The sequence below is a fragment of the Manacus vitellinus genome, unplaced genomic scaffold (genome assembly GCF_001715985.3).
Source record: "Manacus vitellinus isolate BGI_N305 unplaced genomic scaffold, ASM171598v3 scaffold_43_pilon, whole genome shotgun sequence".
Taxonomy (NCBI): domain Eukaryota; kingdom Metazoa; phylum Chordata; class Aves; order Passeriformes; family Pipridae; genus Manacus; species Manacus vitellinus.
The window spans coordinates 6,833,880-6,858,429 of NW_021940560.1; the positions used below are offsets into that span (position 1 = coordinate 6,833,880).

Consider the following 24,550-nt stretch of genomic DNA (forward strand, 5'->3'; position numbering starts at 1 on the left):
TGATGTACTCCAGAGTGCATCTGTACAGATGTCCCCGGCTGGAAGTTCATGTTGTACTGACTCGCAGGCAACGTTTCCTGCTTCTGAGAGTATATTTGTTCTGTCCGTGTTTGCTCTTGGTGCTGAGGCCATTCCTGGTGTGATGCCAAACTATATGAGGTACTTGGCATTCCTGTAGCTAATATTGCCAAATTTTCAGGTGCATGACTGTCTGGAACAGAAATACTTCCTGAGGTCAGAGGTACTGGTGCGGGAAATGATGTTGATGGTTTTTGGAAACTTGTGTTTGCAGCTACACCAGTCACTGTATCCACCAAAATGGAATTCTGGACCAAAGATGAACCAAGAAGTGAGTTCTCAGATACCTGTCCATCACCTTTAGGTTTCCTAGCTGCCTGATTTGCCTAAGCAAAAAAGAAAGAAGTGAGAAAATACACAGCTTAGAATACTTAGACACTCCATTGGAATTTAGCTTTGAGGTGAGGATAAAAGCTGACTCAAAGTTTCACCTCCTCCTGACTCAGCCACAGGAAGAAACAGCACATACAATATAAATAAACTTTTCACTTTGGTTCATAGTTCTCCTAGAAGTTCATCTCTTCTTGCCAGACACTGGTACAGCAAAACTTCTTACCCGCCAATTTCGAATTCTCTTGAGCCTGCTGGGTGTTTTCTCCAGTATCTGCAGAAACTCATGAGTTAGCTCTGAATAGAAAAAAAAAAAAGCCATTTTTACATCTGATTCTGTAATAAACAAGTAAAACTTGAAACATTTTTCTTAGTCTGAGTTCATACAGCTTTTACAGTAGTTGCTACAGCCTGTGCATGATCCAAATTTATATTTTATTAAAAAATGGTTAGGTAAGCATTGAACAAAACAGGCTACAGTGTTTCACTGCAACAGACTTCTGACCACTACAGCATTCTGAAACACAGGTTTGAATTTTACATTTTGTTTTTGCTCTTGCACAACCCGGATTTGTTAGACCAAAAATTTCAACAGGGACCTATACAAACAACAGCTCCTAAAATAATATACTTGCCATTCAGCCTGGGCATTTTCTGTATGAAGTTAAGTTTCCTTTAACGTTTCTAAGTCACTGTCTCAGTCATTCCAACAAATTTCAGGAACAACCAGTAACAGCTCTGAACATAATATCACCATCAGACCCTTGGAAGCACCCTGTTGTAAACAACAGCTTTGAAATAACTGTTCAAGGCAGAGCACTTGGCTGTGTTAAACCCCAAAGATCCTTGCAATTAGAAAGAGTAGGTCCCCATGCCTGTCAGCTGCAAATAAAAATACTTTCCACCGAAATTTAATTTTACTCCTAAGCTAAAAATAATTAAGTACAGTCAGAATTTGAATGCAGGTCTGGAAGAACTGGCTTCTCCAGAACTCCACAAACAAATTACAAACTAAGCTGCTCCCAAGTGCACAACTGCCTCAGGCCTTTGGCCTGCCCGAGTCCATCAAACACACCAGCTCCATAAATGCCTGAAGAACAGAGCCAAGTTCACAATGAACTCACAGCATTCCCTTCAAATCCACAAACCCACACCCAGGTAGGAAGGAAGCAGGGTGGTGTTTGGAACTAGATACAACTTAAAGGTGCCCATTAAGACAGAGATGTTTGAACCTGCACTCTGAAGTTCACTCCAGTTCTGTGCTTCACATGACATCTACTCAATTTCTCACTTACAAAAAAACCCAAAAATTGCCATTAAGAAAGAAAAGCTCAGCAGAGGAAAGTAGCAGGCCATGGGAAGCCATGCTGAGCCATGGGAAGCCTGGAGACCTCCACCACTACTCCACATTGCACATTTCACTCCAGGATCAACAAAGTCCACATGGATCTGAAAGCCTCAGGAGCTCCCGCTCCCGCTCCCACTCCAGCAGCATATGTGGGCCTTAAATCCAGACTGCTCTGCAATAGGTGCTATTTCAAGACAGTAAACTCCCAGGTGTGTGGAGTTCTGGGTGTTTGCTTTCTTCAGGAAAAGCCTTCTGACAAGAAAAACTATTTTACAGGCATTTGAGATACCACAAGTGATGCCAAATTGTTAATGCAGAACTGCCCTTGTGAACAGGGTGGTTTTATGTACACCCTTATGAACACTGTGGCAGAAATGACTGTTCTGCTCCAGTGCAGTCCCAGGACTGCAGGAATTTGCACTGGTACATTTCCATCATTCTTGGTTCTGAAAAATATTTAAACCCAAGACTCTGACTTGCACCTACAAAAGGATGCCCCTTCAAACTAAAGGTCTCAAACCCAAGTTTGTCTTCCAAAGTTCTCCCCTTTCCTATCCCTTTCTTTCCCCTGACAATATGGTACATGAAGTCAGTGAGACTTAATTTAGGCTTAAATCTCTTACTGTATAATATGTTCCCAATCCTTGCATATCTCTTGAACAATAAACCCTTGAGTTGAGTTTCCAGAAGTGAAAGGCAGTATCACTTACCATCTAGCAGTTCTAGAGTAACTGAAGGATCTACGTATTCCCACCAGTGTTTCCCATCGGTTGACACTGGAATTTCCCAGTTGGACCACTTGCAGGCCAAGTGAATGCACACACATGCTATCACTGTGGGCTTGTACTGAAGACAGAACGTAGTAAGGTGAAGACTGTTGCACAAATTTCGTAATGAGGAACCAAAGGAAATCAAACATGAAAAACAGAAAACCCAAACAAATCAACCATTAACAGACAGAATGAGGCAACTCGTCAAGCAACAGCAGTTAAACATTTTGCTAAATAAGTTCATAAGATATCTTACTGCCCTAAGAAAACAAAGGGCAGGGCATTTATCTGGCAGAAAAGTTTAATTTGCTTTTGCTATCAAAAGTCTGATGAACAGTAAATAAATTTAACAGTTATTTTACTGTACTTCAGTACTAAAAAGAAAGAAGTATTATATGGTCAATTAAAACTCCACAGTAAAAAGCATACAGTTGATTCTGCAGTCTCTGAATGAGACAATCAGAAGGTCCCCAGCAATTCCACAGAACCAGGTGAATTACTGGTGGGCTTGGCTTTCATAGGCCTGGATTTGTGACATTTGTGAACTTGTCTTCAGCTTCCAGCTGGCAGCACCACAAAATACATTGGCTCAGTTTCACTGCTTTAGCACAACTTAACAGATGCTTAAGTACAGAATCTTGCCCATCAAGGAACCAGAAGTATTGATTGATTTATTTTGTACAGTTCTAATAACCAGCAGATATTGCCCAGAAGCTAAGTACATGTAATGTAGTCCTCTTAAATAAAGCTTCAAGTTGTTTGGCAAGAATTTGAAGTAATCAAGAAATCAAGAGTGAAGTCTGCTCTCTAGTTCTTTCTGTGACAGGCTATGTATACACAATACCCATCTGAAATCCTAGAACTTACATTTATCTAAGTACTTAAGTTTTAAAACTGTATATTAAGATTAAAGAGCTGTTTCTAAAAAGAAGAACATTGGGCTTGTACTAGTCTATCTAAAAAGAAAAATAAGCCAGCTGATAGGAACTTAGGCCCACTACAATTTTATAAATTAAGATTGGATCAATATATTTAAAGTTAAGAGAAAACTGCCATTAACTACAAGTGTAAACTAAAAATAGTTTTGTACTTACCAAGATGCTCGGATTTCTAGGTTAAGTTTATCTCTTTGTAATCTTTAGCTGCTATTCAGGCTACCAATTTTAGATTTATGCACTCACAATCGAGAAAATGTCATCAGAAAGCACCACTACACTTCTCATTGTGCATTTAACCCCTTTGTGCCACGAGGCCCTTGTCCAATACACCGCACTGCAGGCGGGAAGGAACCACCACTGGAGATGGCCCAGTCTCCCGCTGCAACAAGGGTAAGACACATGGAGGGGGCCCTGCAGTAAAGGAAGCTATAGTGTGCTACAACAGTGCAACAAAGAGGTTCAGGATAACAACCTGTTGGTAGCCATGAAATAGGATGTCTGTGCCAAATCCTTGCTTGCTGTAAGAAAAGAAAAACAGGGAGATTAAAGATCGGCACAAACTCATCAGGTTCATGCCAAAATTAGAGCAGTTTTATCTTCCAAAATCACTGCTGGGTATTGCCACAGAACTGATCTGAATCTGGCTGACTAGTCTTCAAAATAATCTTTTCTGAGACACAGAAGAGGCCCTCACATTCGGTACTGGAGCTGGACCAGTCCTTCCATTCACTGCACCCCCTCTGTACAACTCATAGAACAGCTTCCCTCTGCTGATCCAACCCCTCTGATGCCTCGAAGCTGAGAGCACTCTCCTCTGGGAAGCACTGCTTCCCAACCCTCACCTCTAGGTGATCCCTGCCATTCCCTGGGCTGCAGGACAGATCAGTCACAGCCCATTCACAGCACAGTGCACATCCTGCTCTTGGAGAGGAGCATGGCAGGACACCCCTCCCACCCCCCAAACCTCCCCAAAACCAGAGCAATGTCTCTCTCCCAAAGCCGTACAACACCACAAGTCCCCAAGCTAGAGGGTAAAAAAACCCCAAAAAATCAGTTTTCTGCTCCTTCTAATTAAGAGCACTGTGCTCAGAACTTTTTGCTCCACATTTCTTAAACCTATGGCAAAGCTTCAATAGAAAACAAACTTCATTTTAGTTAGTCAAGAAAAAACCAAACCAAAACACAGGACTGCAACATGCCAGAAATGAAAAGCTACTGACTCAGGCTGTTACAGCCACGTAGTGCTGACCCCTGCAGTGACACCCCAACTGCTCACTCAGATAAGAGAACTTACTGTAACATGCATTAATGGGATAGCTGGGCACAAGGCAGATTGAATGCAGCCTTCATTCAAGTCTTACTTTGACACTATCACTTGAAATCAGTGCTACCTGCAGAGAGTGTAGTGTTGAATTTTATGTCAAAGGGAACATTGTTAAGCTTTTATTTTAATAATACTATTTCCATAAAGTTTGAGAAATACTACAGCAGCTTTTAAATTTTAATTTTTAAATAGCATAATAATAAAATGTGATTTAACTCAACTTCTAATGATTGCCAGGGAGTACAAATCAGACTTGTCTTTATGCTAAACAGCCAGGCAGTGCCATAATCCCAGAAGAATGTGGAAGTAGCAAGGTAACAGGATCTGTTCCCACACACAAAATCTACTGATCCATAATAATCAGAAGGTGAACTGACAATGTGTTATACTATAATATTTAGTTTGCAAACTATAATGGTAATTGCATACTAAAAAACCTCTTCCTCTCCCTCCCAACTAAAGAAATGTAAGGTGGAATTACCAAAAAAAGAAAAAGTGAAATGACACTGTCATAACAAAACAAATGAAAATACACAGTGGTTCAGTGAGACTCAAACTGGATGTCTTGCTCTTCATTTTTCATTAAAGCAATGTCTAAAGGAGCTTCAATGACTTATGCACTCTGTAAAGTTACATGTTTGAATTAAGGGACTGGGACCAAGAAGCATCTCTACTGAAATGTCCCTTTTGAACAAGGAAGAAAAGCAGATGCCAGAAAACTTCTATTTAACATCAGCTTGGAAGTTGAGTAAATCAAAACACATACCTGGAAGAAAAGAATCATATCTTGAAACACACATTTTGGCCCCAATCAAAAGTTAATGTGCTAAATACCTTACCTATACTACAAGTAGTATGATACTGTTTCAACTTATTTACAGCTAAATAACTATCATTTGCAAAACCAACAAGAAATTTCAGCTCACAGCTGAAGCCTTTGATAACACAAGGCACAACTGAAAACATCCCTCCCAAACTCTTCTATTTAGGTCAGCTTTGGTTTAGCAGAATCCATCACAGAAATTAAAGCTAATGAATTTTGGTTCCTATATTTTCATGTTTTACTTCCATTATAGTAGTGAAAAGTGCATCTCCAAATTCCAATCATCTTGAAGCAGAGGCTCAAACAAGCCAGCAGAGCTGCTCTTAAAACTCACAAGCTGCTGGACTGATGGCTACAATACCAGCCAGTAATGACCAGCTTGGGATTTCAGCAGTTCAAAGGGCTTTGAAACATCCACCCTGTCCCACTGCTGCAGAAGCAACCATAAGGCAGGGAATCGCTGAAGTTGGAATCAATATTTTGGAACAGGACTTGCTGGTCTCCAAGAAACTGCCAACTGGAAACCAAAATGCTTTTTACTGGGCAGAGCCACACAATGGCTGCAATTCCAAGATATCTGAGTCTTTTCTTCAACACAGTTTATCTTGGATCTCGGGATACTCATGAAAATGTGACTGCCAAGTCCCCCTTAGGAGGGTGGTAGGTGGCTATGCCTGGACCCTGCACACATTTGGAAGTGTTCCCCAGAAAGAGATGGCAGATAAGCCAGTCAGCATCAGGAGAGAGGAGCTTGCTGAAGTCCTTCTGGCCAAAGGAAAAGAGCCCCAGGCTCTGAACAGAGGTCTGCTGGTGGATGCCTGCTGTATCTGGAAAGGGCTGGAGCAGGCCATGGTGTAGGCATTTAGGGCTGAGCAGTCCTGGTGGCTTTACTTTCTTGAAAGTACTAAAACCCTGGGAACAGGCTTGTAAAAGCCTGAGGTCAAAAGTTCAGCATGTGAAGGCCACCTGCAGCAGTGCTGGAGTGCAGCTGGGGTTTCAGATCTTTCCACACCACTTAGTACACTAAGACTTAAATTTTCCTCATGTGAATACCCTCTGAAAAAGCTGATGCATTTTCACCTCCTCTTCTGCTGACCTTGTCTTTCTCAGCCTGATTTAAGCAATGGTACCTGTGCATACAGATACTATGGCATATTTGAAGGATTTGACAGTGCAATTTCCACAAAAGATTAGTAAGGATCATGGGTGTTCAAGGTACCTGATAACCTGCAGAGTAGCGAGAACAATCCTAGAAATCCTTGAGATCCCATCTTCAGTTCCAAAAGGTTGTGTTCCAACACAGAAAAAGGAATGACTGAAGACTTCCCAAGATGGAGATGAGGATACAGATTCCTCCCCTTCAAGTTTCACCAGAAGCAGGCTGAGAACAGACTGATTCTGCACCAGAGCTTAAGAGGACCATGTCATAGTCTTGGTATTGAGGGAGCTTCACTGCTGATCATTCAGCCAGCACTGAAGCCAGCAAGGGAGATAGACAACAAAACTGGTTTTGTTCTAGTGGGTTTTTTTTCCTCTTTTCTTCTCTTCAGTACTGGAGAATTCTTGGAATGGGCACTGAGGCTTGCTGACAGGCCCTCACACATCCACTGTCTTCAGATTCCTTAAAGGACCTGTGGGATCCTAAGGAATGATGGTCCTGTCTCCTCTTCTCAGTCTCTTGACACTGAGGAAGAATGGTGCAGAAAAAAGACTAAGCCCACACCATTTTCCTCGTCTGCTCTACTGACCAAACTGTAAAGGTGGAACAATTTCATTAACCCAGGAGTCTCTGAACACCAGAAGGAATAACTGGATACCATATGCCTGAACATCATGAGTCATTATGTATCCATCCAGTATCCATCCAGTCACTTCTTATCTACAATGACCCCTGCTGTCTAACACTGCCTTCAAAAAGGCTTTCAATCTTAGAGAAGAATTCAACTTTTTCTTTAGTTGTGTGTTGAAGCAATTATGTTTATTTGCACCTATTCCCACTTCCTAGTTCATCTTCAGCTTCCAGCAATTACCTCTGGTGTGCCACTACCAGACTAGAGTCTTCTGACAAAGGACTTGGTTGAACCTTTTGAGCATGAACAATAGAATCTGGGTTCTATTTTAATGTTTTTCATTTTGTTTCTAAAAGGGAGTAGCTTAAAGGTTAATACAGGTAACAATGACAGCATAAAACACACTACCCTGGATGCAAGACAACAAAAAGTGATACAGAGAATCAGCCATCCTCTGAGGCACTGCAGTTTAGGCAGCAAAAGGGCACCTTCTCACCACATGGCAATGCAGTGCACACACCCCAAGCCCATTCCCATACCTCAGCTAACTTTGCTGCCTCTGTTTTGATAAACAGAGGCACATCAGCCACATCACATTCCTCCCTCCCTTCTCTCCCCAAACGTGCAGTTGGAGGTTTTAATCACAATGGTCTTGGAGAAGTTAATCACCTTTAATAAAAAAGGGTATCTCTGCACTCTGAAATGGTGCTTTTTGTCCAAGGTGACGTTACCAGAACTGGAAGAAGTAACCTTGGCTTTCTTTAACTTCTCAGTCAATCCCTTTGGCACTAACGGTTTAACATTGACAAGTCTTAGGTATTGAAAGCTTCAGGACTTAAATATCTGAGTGTTGCATCTACTGACATTAAAAACCCACACTGCCCAACAATAACTATCTCATGGACAGAGAACTAAACTCACACCACTGTGTCTTTGAAGATACATCACTGTGCCCACAAGCCCATCTCTGTTCTGTCAATACATAAGAGAAAGCAATTATTCTGTCCTTGCCTGACTTGCATGCCTGACTACAGACTTCATGCTTGATGTTTTAAATTAATTTATTCATTTGCTTCCTTTTTTTTTTTTAAATATTAGGTCCTCAAGCCTTGTGTTCTCAACCTACAGTATTCAAAGGAAGGGCATGTGCTGCCAAGGATTCCACTTGCATACACACACTAAGGAGCACAGCTACTTCAGTGAGTAGGTTTTCAAGGATCAGACAAATTACATTCCCTTTGCACCACTCCTTTAGGCACAGGGACTTTCAGCCCTCACTGAAGTCTTCAGATTTCAAGACTTGATATAATTTTAAAATTCTAAGCATTTTTTCAAGTCTGCTGACATTAATTACTAGCTTTACTATGTCAAATTAAAAAATTAGCAGTACCTTCAAAGTATGAATTTTGTCTGTATAAAAGATTAGCACAAAACACAAAGAGAAGAGCTGAACTAATGTGGAAATCTGAGGCAGGACAACATTGCCTTCACCCCTGCCCACACCCCACACCCTGAGCAGAAGCACAGGGGCTCCCACAAAACACTGAAATGTGCCCACATTTATGCTGACCAAGAAAACCCAAAGCCAAACCCTACAGAGCTGCTGATGCAGCTTTAGGTGTAATGACACCCACGGCACCAAGTCACAGCCAAATTTGGACAGAAAGCAGAGAATCATTATCTTATAGCAAGAATAGCAATAAAGGTACTTTATATGCAAATAAATTACAGCACCAGCCCTACTCAGACTCTGAAGACACTGCACCACTAAGTTACTTGAAAATAGGAGATACTCTCCCTTCAAAGAACACCATTAATTCCAGAGTTACAAACAAACCTAGTTAACATTATTAAGTTGTAACTAACTTTTGTATATTTTATAGAAGGAAAAAAAAAAAAAACCCACCAAAAACTTTGGAGCACTTAACTTTGCATTTTTCACTGCAAAACCAGCCAAGCACTAAACACTAAAAGCCATGGTCTAATCATTTCCAAACACTTTTTACTTAAGGAACATAATTAAAGTGAAAAGCTTATTTTAGGTGTTTTTACAACTGATTCCTGATTTTTTTTCATCCTCCATCTTATGAGAGGATTTTTTATTTTTTTTTTTTTAAAGCTCCAAAGGAAACCAATCTAAGAATTAAAGAAGGTGTGCTGAAAAGCCACAAAAATATTAAAGAACAAAACAGGTTTCTTGCCAGTCACATTAAGCTGCATACAAGTTAGATATGTTTAACCAAAGGTTTGGGGTTCTGTGCTACCATCCAAAACAAGTACACCAGGCTCCAGAAAAACAATTAGTCATATTTCTAAGTATTTGCATGTGACAGCAGACTTGCCATGCACTCTCTTTACCCCTCAGTTCATTACCTAAAAAGATTCGCTAAGACAAAAAAACCACCATCAGCCAACAGGCAACCTAAACTTCACTTGGTAGAACTACTTCAGAGTGAAAATAATCAGCTCAGAACAACAGTAAGCAGCTGGCCAACCACTTCTCAACTACTGACTGCTTCTGTCCCTTGAGAACACATGGAACAGGTATTGTTAAAATCAAATCTTACAAGAAGACAAAAAAGTTATGAAGGATAGAGGACTGGACTCTTTATCTTAATCTCTAAAGGTTAAGATCAAGCTTTTAGTAACTAGCTTTAAACATACTCTTTGGATAACACAGCTGGTGAAGATCACATTACACAAATAACATCACTTCAAAATTTTACTAGAAAAGTAAAAAAGGACTTACAGAAGTGGTTAAAAGTCACTGACCTCTCACTAACTGTGTACATTTCACAACATCTGTGTGTGGATGTTCAATGGTAATCTCAAAACCTGAAGAGTTACAAATACATTTTAGAATTATACATTTGCATCTGTAAAATAAAAACCCAACCCCCCTTATGCTTCCCCACAGACCTAAAATACTTACTAAACCTTTGTACTGCAGAACAAGTACCAGGATTTAACTGCCTTTGATTCTGCACCTTTTCATACTTTTGAATGGCAGATGGTATAGCTACTTCATGATCCATTAGGAAAATAACTCAATGCCTGTATATATATATACACGTACATAACCTGGGAAATTACTGTATTTTTAAGGTTGAACATATCTGAATAGTTTCTAGCACATTAATAAGTCAGTAAAAACTGCAATGCAGACGTGTGGTTGTGCACATGCACTTTATTGATTTCTAGGACTTAAAACCATTTGCAGCTAAGAAATTACAAATTAAGTCAATTTGTAGGTTAGTAACTTAGAAAACCCTTCTTTGTTTATGAAACTATCTTAAGAATTAGGTCACTACTGTGAGCTATTTTTTAAAAAACAATATATTTAAGAATATCTGAGCAAGTCTGTGTTCTCAGTCTGCTAGCAGGAATTGTCTCTAAGGTATTCTAAAGTCAGAAGAATTTCTTAGCAGAACATTCCATTTCAAATTTTGGAATCATCTGAACCATTAAATGGGTTGTTTCAGGATTAACACACTGCTAACCCAGAGTAATGTGTTACCTTACACAAAGAAATATCAATGTAATCACTTCTTCAGAGTAAAATCTACTTGGAAACCTACACATTTCTAACTCAAACTGTCAGAAAAATCTATTTCCTAAGTACAGATGCCCCTTTTTTTCTCCCAAGTGAACACAGCAGAACTGCTGACACAAAACTAAATTCACAGGTCAGAAGTTATACACGAAAACAGTAAAATTCTAGTGTATCAAGAACACACCAAAAATCCAGTTACTCGGGTCCCATTACTCCTTCATAGTAAGCTGGCTGCACAGGAGATATTTAGGACATACCTAAAGTTTGAAGCATTATTGTTTCAAGTATAACCAGCTCTTGGGCTTGTTGAAGGTAAGCCTGAAACAGAGAAGCAAACAGGTGAAGAGCAGCAATCCCTTGTGTGAGAATTTCAATCACACGCTGCCTGTTTGAACACCGGTACTGGCAACACCAGAGCAGTCAGTCAGAACTGACAATTCACAACAGGGTGAGAATTACAGAGGCTTCCCAGTGCAAGTCAACTTGAGTATCTCTGGGCAGGTTATTCATCTTACAAGTACTTTAAAAATACAGCTGGAGATGCTCAGCTGGCCTGTGGCTCAGGAAAGATAATGTGAACTCTAAAGTAAGTGGAAGCTGTACAAACTTTGGCAAATGAAAGGAGTAGCAATGCACAGCAGAGGCAGCAGCTGACAACTATATCACATGTAGCCAAGAGGGCACAGTGAACCTCTGCCTGAGAGACAGCCCTGAACTCAGAGCTCTGCACAAACTGTGTCACTCAGGGAACCACATATGAAACCTCTTATTTAAACATCCAATCTTCTACTCTACATGTGGAAGCCTTAAAAATAATGCAATTTCAAGATGGAGCAATCTCTTCAAGTTTCACAACAAATACCAGTCTTTAATTATGCTGCATTAAGTAATACAAAAGACTTAAATGGTGTACAAACAAAAGGCTTTTTCCTAGACTGCAGACAGCAATAATCCAGTGAGACAGTATCACAGATCATAAGATGAAGTGTCATCTGATCATCTTTAAAACCATGACTTCCACCTACATCACTCTTTGTATCCAGTTGTGGCTCTTGAGGATGAAGACAGGCATTTGCTACTTTAATAACATGTTCAAGTTTCCGTGGCTGTTCTTCCACTTTTGCAGCCAAAAACAATGCCGTAGGAGACATTATCTGAAGAAGAAAAACACATCAGTACTTTTTAACTTTTTACAAGCAGGACTTGAATTTTTATGGAGAGTCTAAACTAATAAATAGAAAAAGTTTAAGAAGTTGGATTTGTGGCTTTTTTTTCCCAGTTTTGAAGTCATGCAAGGCTACAAAAATATAACTAGTCATGTTTTATTTTCTAACTGATGTAATCCTCCCAGCAGCACAGGGAAGGAGCAGCAAAATACTAAATTACATTTGTGAGTAAGAAGTTTGAGGTCAAACTAATTCTAGTTCAACATAAAAAAAAAACTAATTTGGTCCAGAAGAGTTAGTCACACAAGAACAGGCTGTTTCAAGTTAAATATACTTTGTGAGAAAGTTCATCCAGTTTCTTGCACAGAGCGAGTCATTACACCATCTTTTCAGTAAAAGTCAAAACAGCTGATCACAAGTTCTGCCAGCATTTGATTCTCCTAAAGACTGAGAAACTTTGCACAGAACTTTAATAAAAACAGCTTGTTATATAAACACAGGTTGTGTAAGTAAAAGAAACTTTATATATACATATGTATTCTTAGAAACTTTACTGTACACCCAGCAGTATCTGAAGAACGAAGCACAAGGATTCATAAAACATCAGTTATATCAAATGTTAGTAAAGTTACATTTTAAGATGAATTTTATATAAAACTCTAGGTGTCATAAGCTGGCAGCAAAGCTCCCATTGGCAGTTCAGTATCACCCAGGAGAGAGCTATGAAGTAGTTTTGATGCCTGTTGTCAGCTACAAGGACAGATGTGTGCAGACACAGAACACAGCAAACCACAAAAGACTGAAGAATTAGGTCCTCTTTGTATGCAAAAGTTGCCCATGTTAAAGAGGAATTAAAATGGCAGTAGAAATCATCTAGACATGAGCTGATTAAAATGGTTAAAATTAAGCCAGTATAAAGCATTTATTCAGAGACTGAAGCAGCTGCTTGCTGAGTATTTAATTACTGCATGGTGCAAGTAGTGCAGGTATTGGATTTCTCATTCAGTGCCCAAAGAGAACTAGACTGACTAAGAGGCATCCTCTCCCAAAGTCAGCTTTGCCTTCTTTTTATCAGCACACAGCCCTTTGTTATCATGAAATGAAGCATTTGGCATAAAGATTTGCAATACATAGAAAACTGCAACAAACTGATTAAGGGATTAAATTTTAGAACCTTTCAAATGTATTGAGGGAGTACTTTTTGCATCCTTAAATCACTTTGAAATGCCTGCTTGGATCTTAAGAAAAACTTTAAAGTTGGTAGACTTGAAAACTGACACCCTGGGAAGGAGATACCCTTTGATGAGTAGAAGTGTGCCATGAGAAATCCAGCACTCTGAAAAACCCAACCCACCCAAAACAAGTCAGAAGGAACAAATTCTTCTATAAGGGAGAAAACCCCCCCTGATTTCTTTTTAAGAAGGTTGTAACTTGTGCCTCACAAATGAATAAATGATGGAAAGGCTTTCTGGAGTTGAGAGAGGGAGAGTAGCAACAGCTCTGAAGTGCAGAAGATGTGCAGCAGCACACACATGTATAACCCAACACACATGGCATGGAAAGGTATCTTATAGAGCAGACAAACTCCAGCCCAGGGATGCAACAACCCAGGCAAAGCTCTCTCAAGTGCAGCTGTCTCACTCATATAAGCCCAGGTCTCTTCCTGTACAGTTTGTGGGTACAGTTATTCATATGTGGAATTGTCACAATTTACCTTTCTGAAAAATCCACCTCCAACAATCTCCATGGCTGAAAACATCTCCATCTCCCAGAGGCATTTCTGAACCAAGTCACCACTGACCACACAGTTGAATCATCAGCAAATTGTCACTCACTGTTACTCTGTGTCTGACTGCACCAAGGTTCTACTTTATTCCAAAAAAGCACCTTCATCAGCCTGACTTCAGGAGACCTAGTTTACTGAAATGGATCCCTTCTGGCCAAGAAGTCTCCACACAACTCCTGATCTCCAAGACCTTACATAAAACACAGTTCTGGAGGCTAATTAAGTTAAGCTGATTAACTGTCATTTAACTTTGGTTCATCAGAAATCTTTGTACAGCCCAATTATCTATTTCCTTCAAAAAGAAGTGTTGGTTTCTGGCCAAAGAGTTCAGAACTTTGTCTTGTTTAGGACAAGGGTTCTCACTCCCAGTTTTGAGTAGGTCAGTATTTTTATCTTCCTTGGTATTTATTCAGAAAATAGACATCCTAATAAAATTTCAGACTTGGCACATATGCAGTCTCCAGTGAAGACGACACACCCTGCTAAGTGTATAACTGGCAAAGTTACTTCAATGCTTTCATTCATTTCCAGTTTCCAAAAATGGCCAAAAAAAAGCAAAGTAGAACAAAAAGGCAAAATCAGAGACAAGCGATAAGCTTCCTATATATAAACATCTTAATTTGACATCAACCACAATAATTTAAAGTAATTTTCTACCATGCACCCAAAATAGTCTTTAAGACTTGGAGAAATATCTTCAGAAGAGACACGATTTATGAAATTAAATCCAATTTTTTACTAGCTGAGAATCTCAGAAACCAAGTCCCACTGAAAGAGAAAAAAAATCCCAAAACATAAGGGCCTTGTTAAGACAATCCAAGAGCACTAAACAGCAAGTTTCATTGGTAAATGTGCTGTAAGTCCTTTTTCACAAAACACAAGACATAGTGTAAAAACAAAGGCATTCAGAAAAATCTCAGAATATACATGTAGCATGCACATAGTTTTCTGAGATTCCCTCTCCCTTTTAATGTCAATATTAGTATGTTTTTAGATTTGATACAATTTAGCTTAAGACATTAAGAGTGGTTCCAGTCTATGAGAGGGTTTTCAAGGTCGAACACAAAGAGCTGCAGGGATTTTTTTATTATAAGCAGGAGCTTGCATTGCTTAAAAGCAGCAAATATGTTAAACTGCAAGATTAAAACCAGAACTGAAGGATCCAAAACAGCCTCACTAAAGCCAAGCCTGAAGTGTATTATGAAAGTTTTAAGAACTTTGCATAACTGCCAAGTCAACTGTTTAATGCTGGGATTTGTACAAGATGGTTTGTACTATTTGCACAGGAGACAGGAAGGGAATAGAGAAGGATGGGAAACAAAACCCTCTCTACACAACTCATCTACCTTGCAGTTGAAGGAAAAAAATTCCTCATACGGCCTTCTTTAGGCTCTTCACTAAGTTCATTGCATGGCACAAAACCCCCTTGACATCACATACATTTTCAACTGGTTGTTTGGTATTCCACATGGCATTTCCAAGGATTATATTTAAAAACTACAGCTACCATTTGGATGCCTTACCTCTCATTTCCAGCATACCAAGGATTTTTCCCCCTTTTCTGTTCTTCAAATCACAGTGTACTGAAGAATATGCATCCAAAAGAACTATTTGCTACATAACAGTATGAGACACCAAGTACTACAGAAACAGTATTTGCAGAAGAATTTAAATTTTCAAGATAATTTTAAGGATAACAGCCAGGCCAGTACAGCCTTTAAAAAGCCAGTGAGCTCCATTCCCATCCCAGTATTAACACTGACCAACTTTATACTCAGCAAACCAAAGTTACTGTGCCCTGGTCAACAGTAACATTGAAAGATTAATTTGTACTAATGCTGAGGAGTTTCATAGTAACTCCTCTCATTTGCACAGCCAGGGACATCCAATTCTGCTCACCCGAATTGGTAAAGTTTCCACCCTATCACTGGGGCACAGCAACCTTGTAAGGTCTTAACCTGCTTTGATTGCAACATCAAAACCTCGATACTTTCTTTTTTGCAGGTACTTTGTGGGCAATCCATAGCAATTGATGACTTGCCAGCCCACAGTAACTTCACCAAAAAAGGGCCATTTGGTCATCAGAGCAGTACATTAACACATTAACTGGTTGATCCCACCCCTGTGGCTCCACAGATTGAAGATACTGTTGGGAATTCTATTCCCTCTTCACAGATGGCTCAAACTCCTGAAAGCCTGTAAAATTGTTTAGCAGAAACTTATACTGAAGGAAAAACAAGAATTAAGACAACAGCCATTCAGTAACTGAGCTTCCACTAGAAGGCCTGTTTATTAACAATTAAGTGCATGTGACATATATAAGACATATCTATATTTGTATAACCTGGCAATTACACATGATGATAAACACACAAGTGCTTATTAGTTGCCTAAAAACATAAATCTACCTATAAAACATAGGCTACATTTTTTCAGCTCAGAAGATCATAAGGCATTCTGACTAATGGCCATCTAATTTTCTAGCCCCAGCCTTCAGATTCCTTCTTGCCATGGATAAACAGCACCCCGTGCACACAACAAAGAAATACTAGAGACATACTGCTTACACTATAGAAAATTTTTCCTAGGTCTTAGCTTCAAAACTGCCAGTACCTTAATTTCTATGGGTTACTTTCTTCTTGCAGTGGTGAATACCGTTACCTTTTTTAGCTTGCCATGTACTCTGGAGATTTGATATTAAGTATTTATTACAGTCCTTGGCTTTTGCTTTTCCTACAGAGAACCCGACAGATGGTTTGGGAGTATTTGCAGAGTGACTCCATTCACTGAGCCCACCCCCATTACCCCACAGGAATGCGAGTAAGAAAATGCACTTGCCCATCAGCACACACACAAAGCCACTCTCTGGCCTGACACTCATTGAGAATTACAAAAAGGAGTTCGGCAAGAATACTGAGCGAAAACCTGCAGTGCACTTGCCTTTAACTTAGAATACTATTACCTGAGAATTAATTTAACAATAAACTCCCCCCCTCCTGTAACAGTTGCAGTTTCCATGGCATTCAGCCATAGCTTATCAGTGAATGTTACCATTCCTAAGTATAACCTAAGGCATAGTTTTCATATGAAGGGCACTATACATCCAAATACTGCAGTGCTTCCAGTTCCAAGTGACTGTCATTTACCAGCATCCAGTGAAAAACCAAACACAGCAACTAAAGCTTCTTGCTGCCTAAATCTAGCCTAGATTACCAGGTGACAGAACAAACACTCTAACAGGTGATATAAGAGGTATGTAGGTCTATATATAAATAAATCAGCTCTGCACAGAGCCATCTCTCCATTCCAAGCAGCTCTGCCCAGCCCATCCACAGCCACAGCAAACTTTGGATGCCTCACCAGCTCCTCTTCCACCAGCTACAGGTTACATGGGCAGGTACAGAGTGGGGAGAAAGAGGAGCTTATACGGATCAACACTGCAGTTTTGGTAACAAGCTGCTGAAAGTTTGAATTTATTTCAGATTTTGCACAAAAAATAATGTAATACACTTCTGAAATATGTGTTTCCTGCCAAATAAACACCAAATAAGATGCCTATTTGTTCAGCCAACGACAGCAAACAAATTCATGCCAGACAAAAGAGCTGAGTTGGCTCTCACTGCACCCCAGTATGTACCTGCCCCAACTGCAGACAGTGCAAGGTTTGCATGATTTTACCCCTTGGTAGATCAAGGTCTGCTCTGGTCTAGACCTAACACCTGTCACAGTCTCCATTTGCTTATTTTGTCATTAAAAGATCTAAGAAAACTTATCCTCACCATTTAGTGATGTACCACAATCATTATTAACTGTTCTTGCTTAAAGCAAATAAACAAAAAACCCCAAGAATACCTTGAATACTATATTATTACTTTTCTAACTATTGCAGCCAGTACCGGACATAAAAAAGAGGCCTGACATTTCCAGGTTGTTATCTCAAGTTCCATACCTGTTACAAAATTCCTCAATCACAGCCAGTATTTTTACTGAAGAACTCTGTTCTTTATAACACATTCTGTGTTCAGAGTCAGCATATTCAGGTCACTAGTTAAAACAGGAGAGCTGGCATTCTCTTACCATTTTAAACACTTTTCTTGCCTGATATGACCTATCACCACACCACTTAAGACTAGACTAGCTAAATGAATTTACACTGCTTCAGGAACAGACACATAATCCATACGGATACACACATGACCGCATTATCACTGACAGACACACCATGCCAGCACTTCCACCGACTTCATCAAGAAAAATGTGCGTTCCTACACATCAGCCTTTCAAACTACAGCACAGAGGCACCAGCCACATCCAAAACGCCTCAATGCATTCTTCACACATCTGAAATGCGCTTGCTGATGGGTGCCTATTTTTTTCATTTCCATGGCAGAAGATAAAATCTAATTGCTCCTAGTTAAGGTAATTCAAAGTTGAAAAGAAGTATCATTGCTGTTTCTAATTCACTGATAAGAAGCTACAATTCCTGTAAACAGACCAAACGTTACACTCCTGCATGCAACACTTCTCAGTCAGACTGACAAAATTACCGGCATATTATTACCACATATGAAATCATACTTACATTTCGATTAAATTTCGTGAAGGAATGATGCATATAAAACCTGTGCATGTAAACAATAGCGGTATTTATCGTAAGCTGAGAGCTGGAAGATTAAATTAAGGAAACACTACATATTGAGAAAACTGTTTACAAAGATCTGAAGGCGAGGGGCTTTCCACATCAATCACTGCTCTCAACATGCTGTCTCCAGGCGAAAATGGATTAAGGACACTTCAGAACTGAACAGATATTAACACGCACTTAACCGATATTAACACGGATCCTTCCCATCTGTTCCGCAGACCATGTGGAGATTCCTACACCAGGCTCGCCAGTCACCCGCTGAATGAAAACTCATCAATGAGCGACATGCGCTGAAACACCGTCTCAAGTGCTTTTGTTTCGTTCCAAGTCAACTATTTCAGCAAGCACTGTGAGGGCTCGCTCTTTTTAAAATCACATTAAAGAAAGGCGACGGAGGAGATGCCCGTTTCGTGGAAAACGGGTCTGCGGGCACTGGGCTTTACTTTATAAGTGCCCAGACCCGCAGCCAGGGACCCACCCGCGCTGGCAGGGCCGGTGGGAGCCCCGGGCCTCCTCGCCCGCCGACAAAGAGCGCGGCGCGGGGGCCCCGCAGGCTCCTCCTCCCATTCTGTACCTCAGGCCACGGCTCCATCCCCCGGGAGCGTCGGCCGGGGGCTGTGGGAGCCCGGGAGGGGTCTCAGGGAGGGCTCCCACCCAGAAAGGGTGTCCCGCCGCCCGTCCCGCCCGTCCCCCCCCGCCCTGAGCGGTCCCGCCGGCACCGCTGCGATACACGATTGAGGCGCTGGCCCATGTCTTGGATGAGGTTGGCCGCCACTCGCTGCCCGGTAGCGAGAGCTCCTTGTCGGCCATCCACGCGGCAGCGCCCGCGAGCGTGTTCTCCAGCTGCTTCGCGACTGAAGAAACCAGCGCCGAACGCGGCCGAGGAGCCGCCGGCCGCCCCGCGCCCGCGCCCCGGCGGAGCCCTGCGCCCGCCGCCGCCATGACACCTCCCCTGCCGCCGCCGCCACCGCCTCTCGGCCGATCTCGCGAGAGCGGCCCGGCCCCCGCGCGCGCGCCGCGGCACCAAGAGTGTCGCGGCAGAGCGGGCCGGCGCGCCGCAGTCAGCGTGGTCCTGAGGGCGGGGACAGGGGGTGGTGGCCTTGGCTGCTGAGGGTGCGTGGGGGCGTGGAATCGTGGGATCACGGAGTCCTTGCAAAATGTGGAATATTCTTGAGAAAACACGTTCTTTGCTGTTTGATCTCTGTATGCTGTATTGGAGTCTGGCTGAGCTGGAGTTCCCTCCCCCCGCAGCAGCCCTCACAATGCCGTGCTTTGCATTGGCAGCTGGAAGGGTGTCGATAACACAGCGGTGTTTTGGCTCCCGCCGAGCACAGCACCAGCACTGTAACATTCCTCCGGGGAGGGGACCCAACCAGGCCAGCTGACCCAACCCAAACCAAAGGGATATTCCGTACCGTGTGACATCAGCTCAGATATAAAAGCTAAGGCAAGGAGCAGGAAGGCAGGCATTCACTGTCTCCAGTGGCTGTCTGCTAAGGAACCACTATGCGTGCTGAAGCCCTGCTTCTCGGGACAGCGTCCGGACATCGCTGCTGATGGAAGTAGAGGATAAACATTATTTTTGGCTTCGCTTTTGCACGTGCAAGCTTTCGCTTTGCTTTTGCCTCAATAAACTGCCTTATCCCAACCCACGAGTTGTTTTCCATCTTACTCTCCCTCCCCTTTACAGCTGGGAAGGGGAGTGATAGAGCGGCTGCGTGGGCACCTGGCGTCCCACCAAGGTCAACCCACCACAAATGCTTTCAAGCCTAATCAACACTAAGGGAGATATAACCCATGAAACTGCCGCCTAAAAGTGGTGCTTAAAAGGAAACCTCTAAGACTCCCATTTGTGAGTAGGTCAAGACGTTGGGTGTGTTAGTCATCATTTAGCCAAAATGCACACCGAGGTACCACTGCTACAGTTTATATGTCAACGTTACACAATTTTTCCTTTTTCCTTCTCCACATTCCCGTTACATATTCATGATGTGAAAAACAGAGACCCAATCGGGCAATTTCCAATCAGAATTTTATTATATGATAAAAGCGAATTCAGCGCTGGGTGATCAGGGAAGGGGTTCAACAACTCCCAACGCCTGTCACACCCAAAGAAGATAGTTGTCCTACATTTATTTCCAGCTACTTCATGAATATTCATTATACATAAGCATAAACATTACACATTGTTGAGTCAGACATTCAACAGATGTTTTTCTTTTAACAAGAATGTTATCTATAAGCATTCATAGTATATTGTCAAATCAGAAGCTCTGCAGATGTTTGCTTGCTACAAAGTTATAAATTTCGAGAAAGGTCCTATTATCTAGCATCCATAATATATTGTCAAATCAGAAGCTCTGCAGATGTTTGCTTGCTACAAAGTTATAAATTTCAAGAAAGGTTCTATTATCTATCTAACTAAACAAAATTGTCTCACTATAAATCCTACACAAGGTAAAAAGGGAGGTAACTTGTTTTATCTCTTCACAGGGCCCCAATTAAGTTTTACGACTTGTTTTTCTTTTCTCTCCAGGTCATATTGACCCTTCACTGTCTCCTCTTAATCAACTCGAATTATTTTCTCAATTTATCACAATGACATTTCCCAACATCTATTATATATATATATATCCTTGCAAGGTCTCGGAGAGGCTTCATTGGGGGTCTTTGCTGGTCTTCTCTGTCTTGAGCCCCCAGTGTTCTAAGTGACCTCCTTAATAACTTCTTCAAAACAATTCCCTTGGTTATGCAGTAACTGGGTAGTGCTTGGCTGGCTGCCTCAGTTCCTCTCCTCATCGTTTTTTCTTTTGCTTGGTTAGTGCCTTTAAATCACTTGCTTTAGCTATATGTAAATTCTATGGTACGTTCCATTGCAAATACCATCAGTCCTTGTTACATCTCTAAACCTCGACATCAAAACAAAAGATAACAAGCTCTAAATGATGTCCAGGTGTTGGAAAAAGAAATTATTTGGTGGAATTGCCTTGTTAAAGTTTAGAGCTTGACGTACTTCAATGACCTCAGACCCAGGGGTGGGTTAACAAAACTTGGGAGGAAGGATGTACCCCTGATATTGGGCACAAAGAATGCAGAATTTATGGGCCACAAGGACAGCTGGCAGAACTCCCCAGATAAGGAAGAAACTGGTAAACCCAGCTTAGCAACTGTGCTGAAATCAGCTCCAGTGGGGTACAAGGTAATTCCGGCAGGGGGAGATCCGTGACCACCAACTCACAGACCCAAGAGACCCACGGACCCAAAAGAAGAAAAAGTCTCAGCATGTGGAATAATGAGCATGAGCAGAGAGAGAATCATTAACCAGTGGAAGATAGAATACTAATTTATAAGAGAACTATATAACTTGTAGCCAATGAACACTAATTCCTTCATTTGCTGAAAATATGAATAGTTCAAAGTCTTGATAATTGGTGTGCTTGATTTGTAGACATCTCCATCTTGCACCATGTGCAGAAGGAACAGTGTCCCCTTTCTAAACTAGACTCTGTGTTTAGAGAGTTTCTGAAATCAGCAACAGTCATGGACTCATAGAATTGTCAAGGATGGAAGAGACCTTTAAGATTGTCAAGTCCAACCCTCAGCCCAGCACTGCTGCTGTAAGCCTTAAACCACAAAACCACATCACCCAGGCCAGAGCCAGATTCCTCTTAAACACCTCCAGGGATGGTGTCTCCACCACCTCCCTGGGCAACCTATTCCAATGCCTGACCACCTGACCAGTGACAATTTTTTTCAGATATCTAGTTTTAATCTCCTCTGTCTCAGCTTACAGCCATTTCCTCTGGTCCTCTCACTGTAAGCTTGGCAGAAGACACCAAGTCCCACCTCAGTACAACCTCCCGTCAGCAAGTTGCAGTTAGCAATGAAAACCCTCCTCCTCTGCAGGCTAAATACCCCCACCTCTCCCAGCTGTTCCTCATCAAACATGTTTTAGAGAGCTTTCACAAGCCTTGTTGCCCTTCACTGGACTTGCTCCAGCACCTCAATGTCCTTTCTAAAGTGAGGGGCCCAGCACTGGACATAGGGACACAATGTGTGGCCCCACCAGTGCTGAGTTCAGGGACACAATGTGTGGCCCCACCAGTGCTGAGTTCAGCCCTGGTCCTGCTGGCCACACTGTCTTTCATACAAGCCAGGATTCTATTGGCCTTCTCAGCCTTCTGGGCACACACTGGCTCATATTCAGCTGCTGCTGAAGCAGCTCTCGAGCCACTCCTCTGGCCCGTATTTGGGGCCATGGTGGTGTGAGGCGGCTCCCTCAGCAGGGCAGGAAGGGGAAGGGGAGAAGTCTGGTAAGTCAGTGGTAGTAAATGAGCAATTTGGCTTTTCAGTCGTAGTAAACCAGCAATTTGGCCTAGATCAAACTCCAGGCTCTCTCTGGAGGAAGAAGCCTCTGGCACATCACAGGTCTGTGTATGGTGTGTATGGTAAACACACCTATATAAGCATCTAACTTATGCAGGTAATATTTCTCAGGAATTTGGTGCCGAAAAGGCAGAACTGGACCTTGTGTCTTTCCAGATCAGCAGCTCCAGCAAGTCAATTATTCTCCAATACTTGGAGAAGATGCATACGCTCACATCATAACAAACAGCAACTTGTCCGATTCTCTCCCATGTTACACATCAGCTGCCTTAAAGAATTAAGATCACTTTCTAAACCTTTTGCCCATTCCTATTTCACCCTTAAATGATAACATGGTACCAGATGTTACTTTTACACAGATATTGTTAAGCCTCAACCTCATTCCCAGGTGGATCCATGTCCCCAACCAGTGACAGCGCCTGTTGTAATTTGGAGCTGATCTTTGCCGTCCTATTTTTGTGTCTGTAAAAATCAAAGTACAATGTTTTACCTCATTGTTTAAAACACAGTATAAAACTCATGGAGTTTGGGTGTTCAACTTACATTTATTATTTCTTCAGTAGTTGGTGGAGAATTAAGAATGTTCTCATCTGACTGTCATTAGAATTTTACATTAGCTTTGTTAATGAAAAGAAAAATGTAGGGAAGACTATATATATCCTTATCTTAAAAATCTTAACACATTGAGAAAAAATAGAATATCATTAAATAATGACAGTGCATAATGAATATGATTTATGCAGGGTATGCACATTAATTAACTGCCATGCAGAGTGCTGCAATCACCCATTCAGTCACAGGTTAAGGTAATTAAATACTATTGCTATTGGAGAGGTTTCAGACCTTGGTCCCCAAAGATGTAACATTGCATTCTCACTAACTTAACTTTTTTCATTCATAAAAAATTGAAGAATTAATCCAATTAAAATGTATTGGAAGAATCACAGTGTATTTTCCTCTTAAATCCATTTAAACATCTGCGAGAGTCATATACACTGAAGGGAAATAAGATTATATGAGAACGAAGTTGCCTTTCTACTTTGAAATTTAATTAAAACAGTCTGATTGAAAAATCATATATTTAAGTAGCTCAATGCTTGTATGTGGCTATTTAAATAAAAAAGGTCAACAGAAGTCTTGTGAACCTGAGGACAATAAATATTGTTAGAGATATTTTCTAGGTCTTTTTTTTGTCTTACATAAAAACTTGGTATTCTAAACCGGTGACTTGCTGACTACTTCAGCTTCTGATGTCCACTAGTCTTTTATAGAATATATTTGGAGGAACAATATGGTAAAAATCCAAATGGAAGAGCTCAGTGTTGTGGTTTAACCCCAGAGGGCATCTCAGCCCCAGCAGCTGCTTGCTCACCCCTGGGGTGAGGCAGAGAATGGGAAGGGTAAAGGTGAGAAAACCTGTGGGTTGAGACAAAGACAGTTGAACAGGTAAAGCAAAAGCAAACCAAGGAATCCATTCCCCACTCCCCATGGGCAGGCAGGTGCTCAGCCATCCCTAGGAAATCTGGACTCCATCACATGTGATGAGGACTAGGGAAGAGGAACACCATCACTCCACATGTTCCCCCCCCTTCTCCTGCTCCTCCAGGTTTATA

The 24,550-nt window shown here is 41.4% G+C and overlaps 1 protein-coding gene across 6 annotated transcripts in view; it reads right to left on the reverse strand.

Moving 5' to 3' along the window:
• The window catches only part of CCNT2 (cyclin T2), a 25,427-nt gene extending 6,559 nt beyond the window's left edge, over window positions 1–18,868 (reverse strand). For 3 of the 6 annotated variants that reach the window (XM_029962170.1, XM_029962169.1, XM_029962171.1), the window contains exons 1-8: window positions 18,489–18,868; window positions 11,980–12,108; window positions 11,212–11,272; window positions 10,174–10,236; window positions 3,937–3,982; window positions 2,467–2,630; window positions 635–705; window positions 1–404 (exon numbers count right to left, since the gene is read on the reverse strand). The exon at window positions 1–404 is cut by the window's left edge. In XM_029962170.1, the coding sequence (XP_029818030.1) occupies window positions 1–404; window positions 635–705; window positions 2,467–2,630; window positions 3,937–3,982; window positions 10,174–10,236; window positions 11,212–11,272; window positions 11,980–12,108; window positions 18,489–18,536 (986 nt within the window). In that variant the 5' untranslated portion in view covers window positions 18,537–18,868. Of the gene's footprint in view, window positions 405–634; window positions 706–2,466; window positions 2,631–3,936; window positions 3,983–4,758; window positions 4,856–6,830; window positions 8,853–10,173; window positions 10,243–11,211; window positions 11,273–11,979; window positions 12,109–18,488 lie in introns of those variants that run through there. The other 3 variants (XM_029962172.1, XM_029962173.1, XM_018078886.1) reach the window with 3 other exon arrangements.
• Between the last annotated feature and the right edge of the window lie 5,682 nt (window positions 18,869–24,550).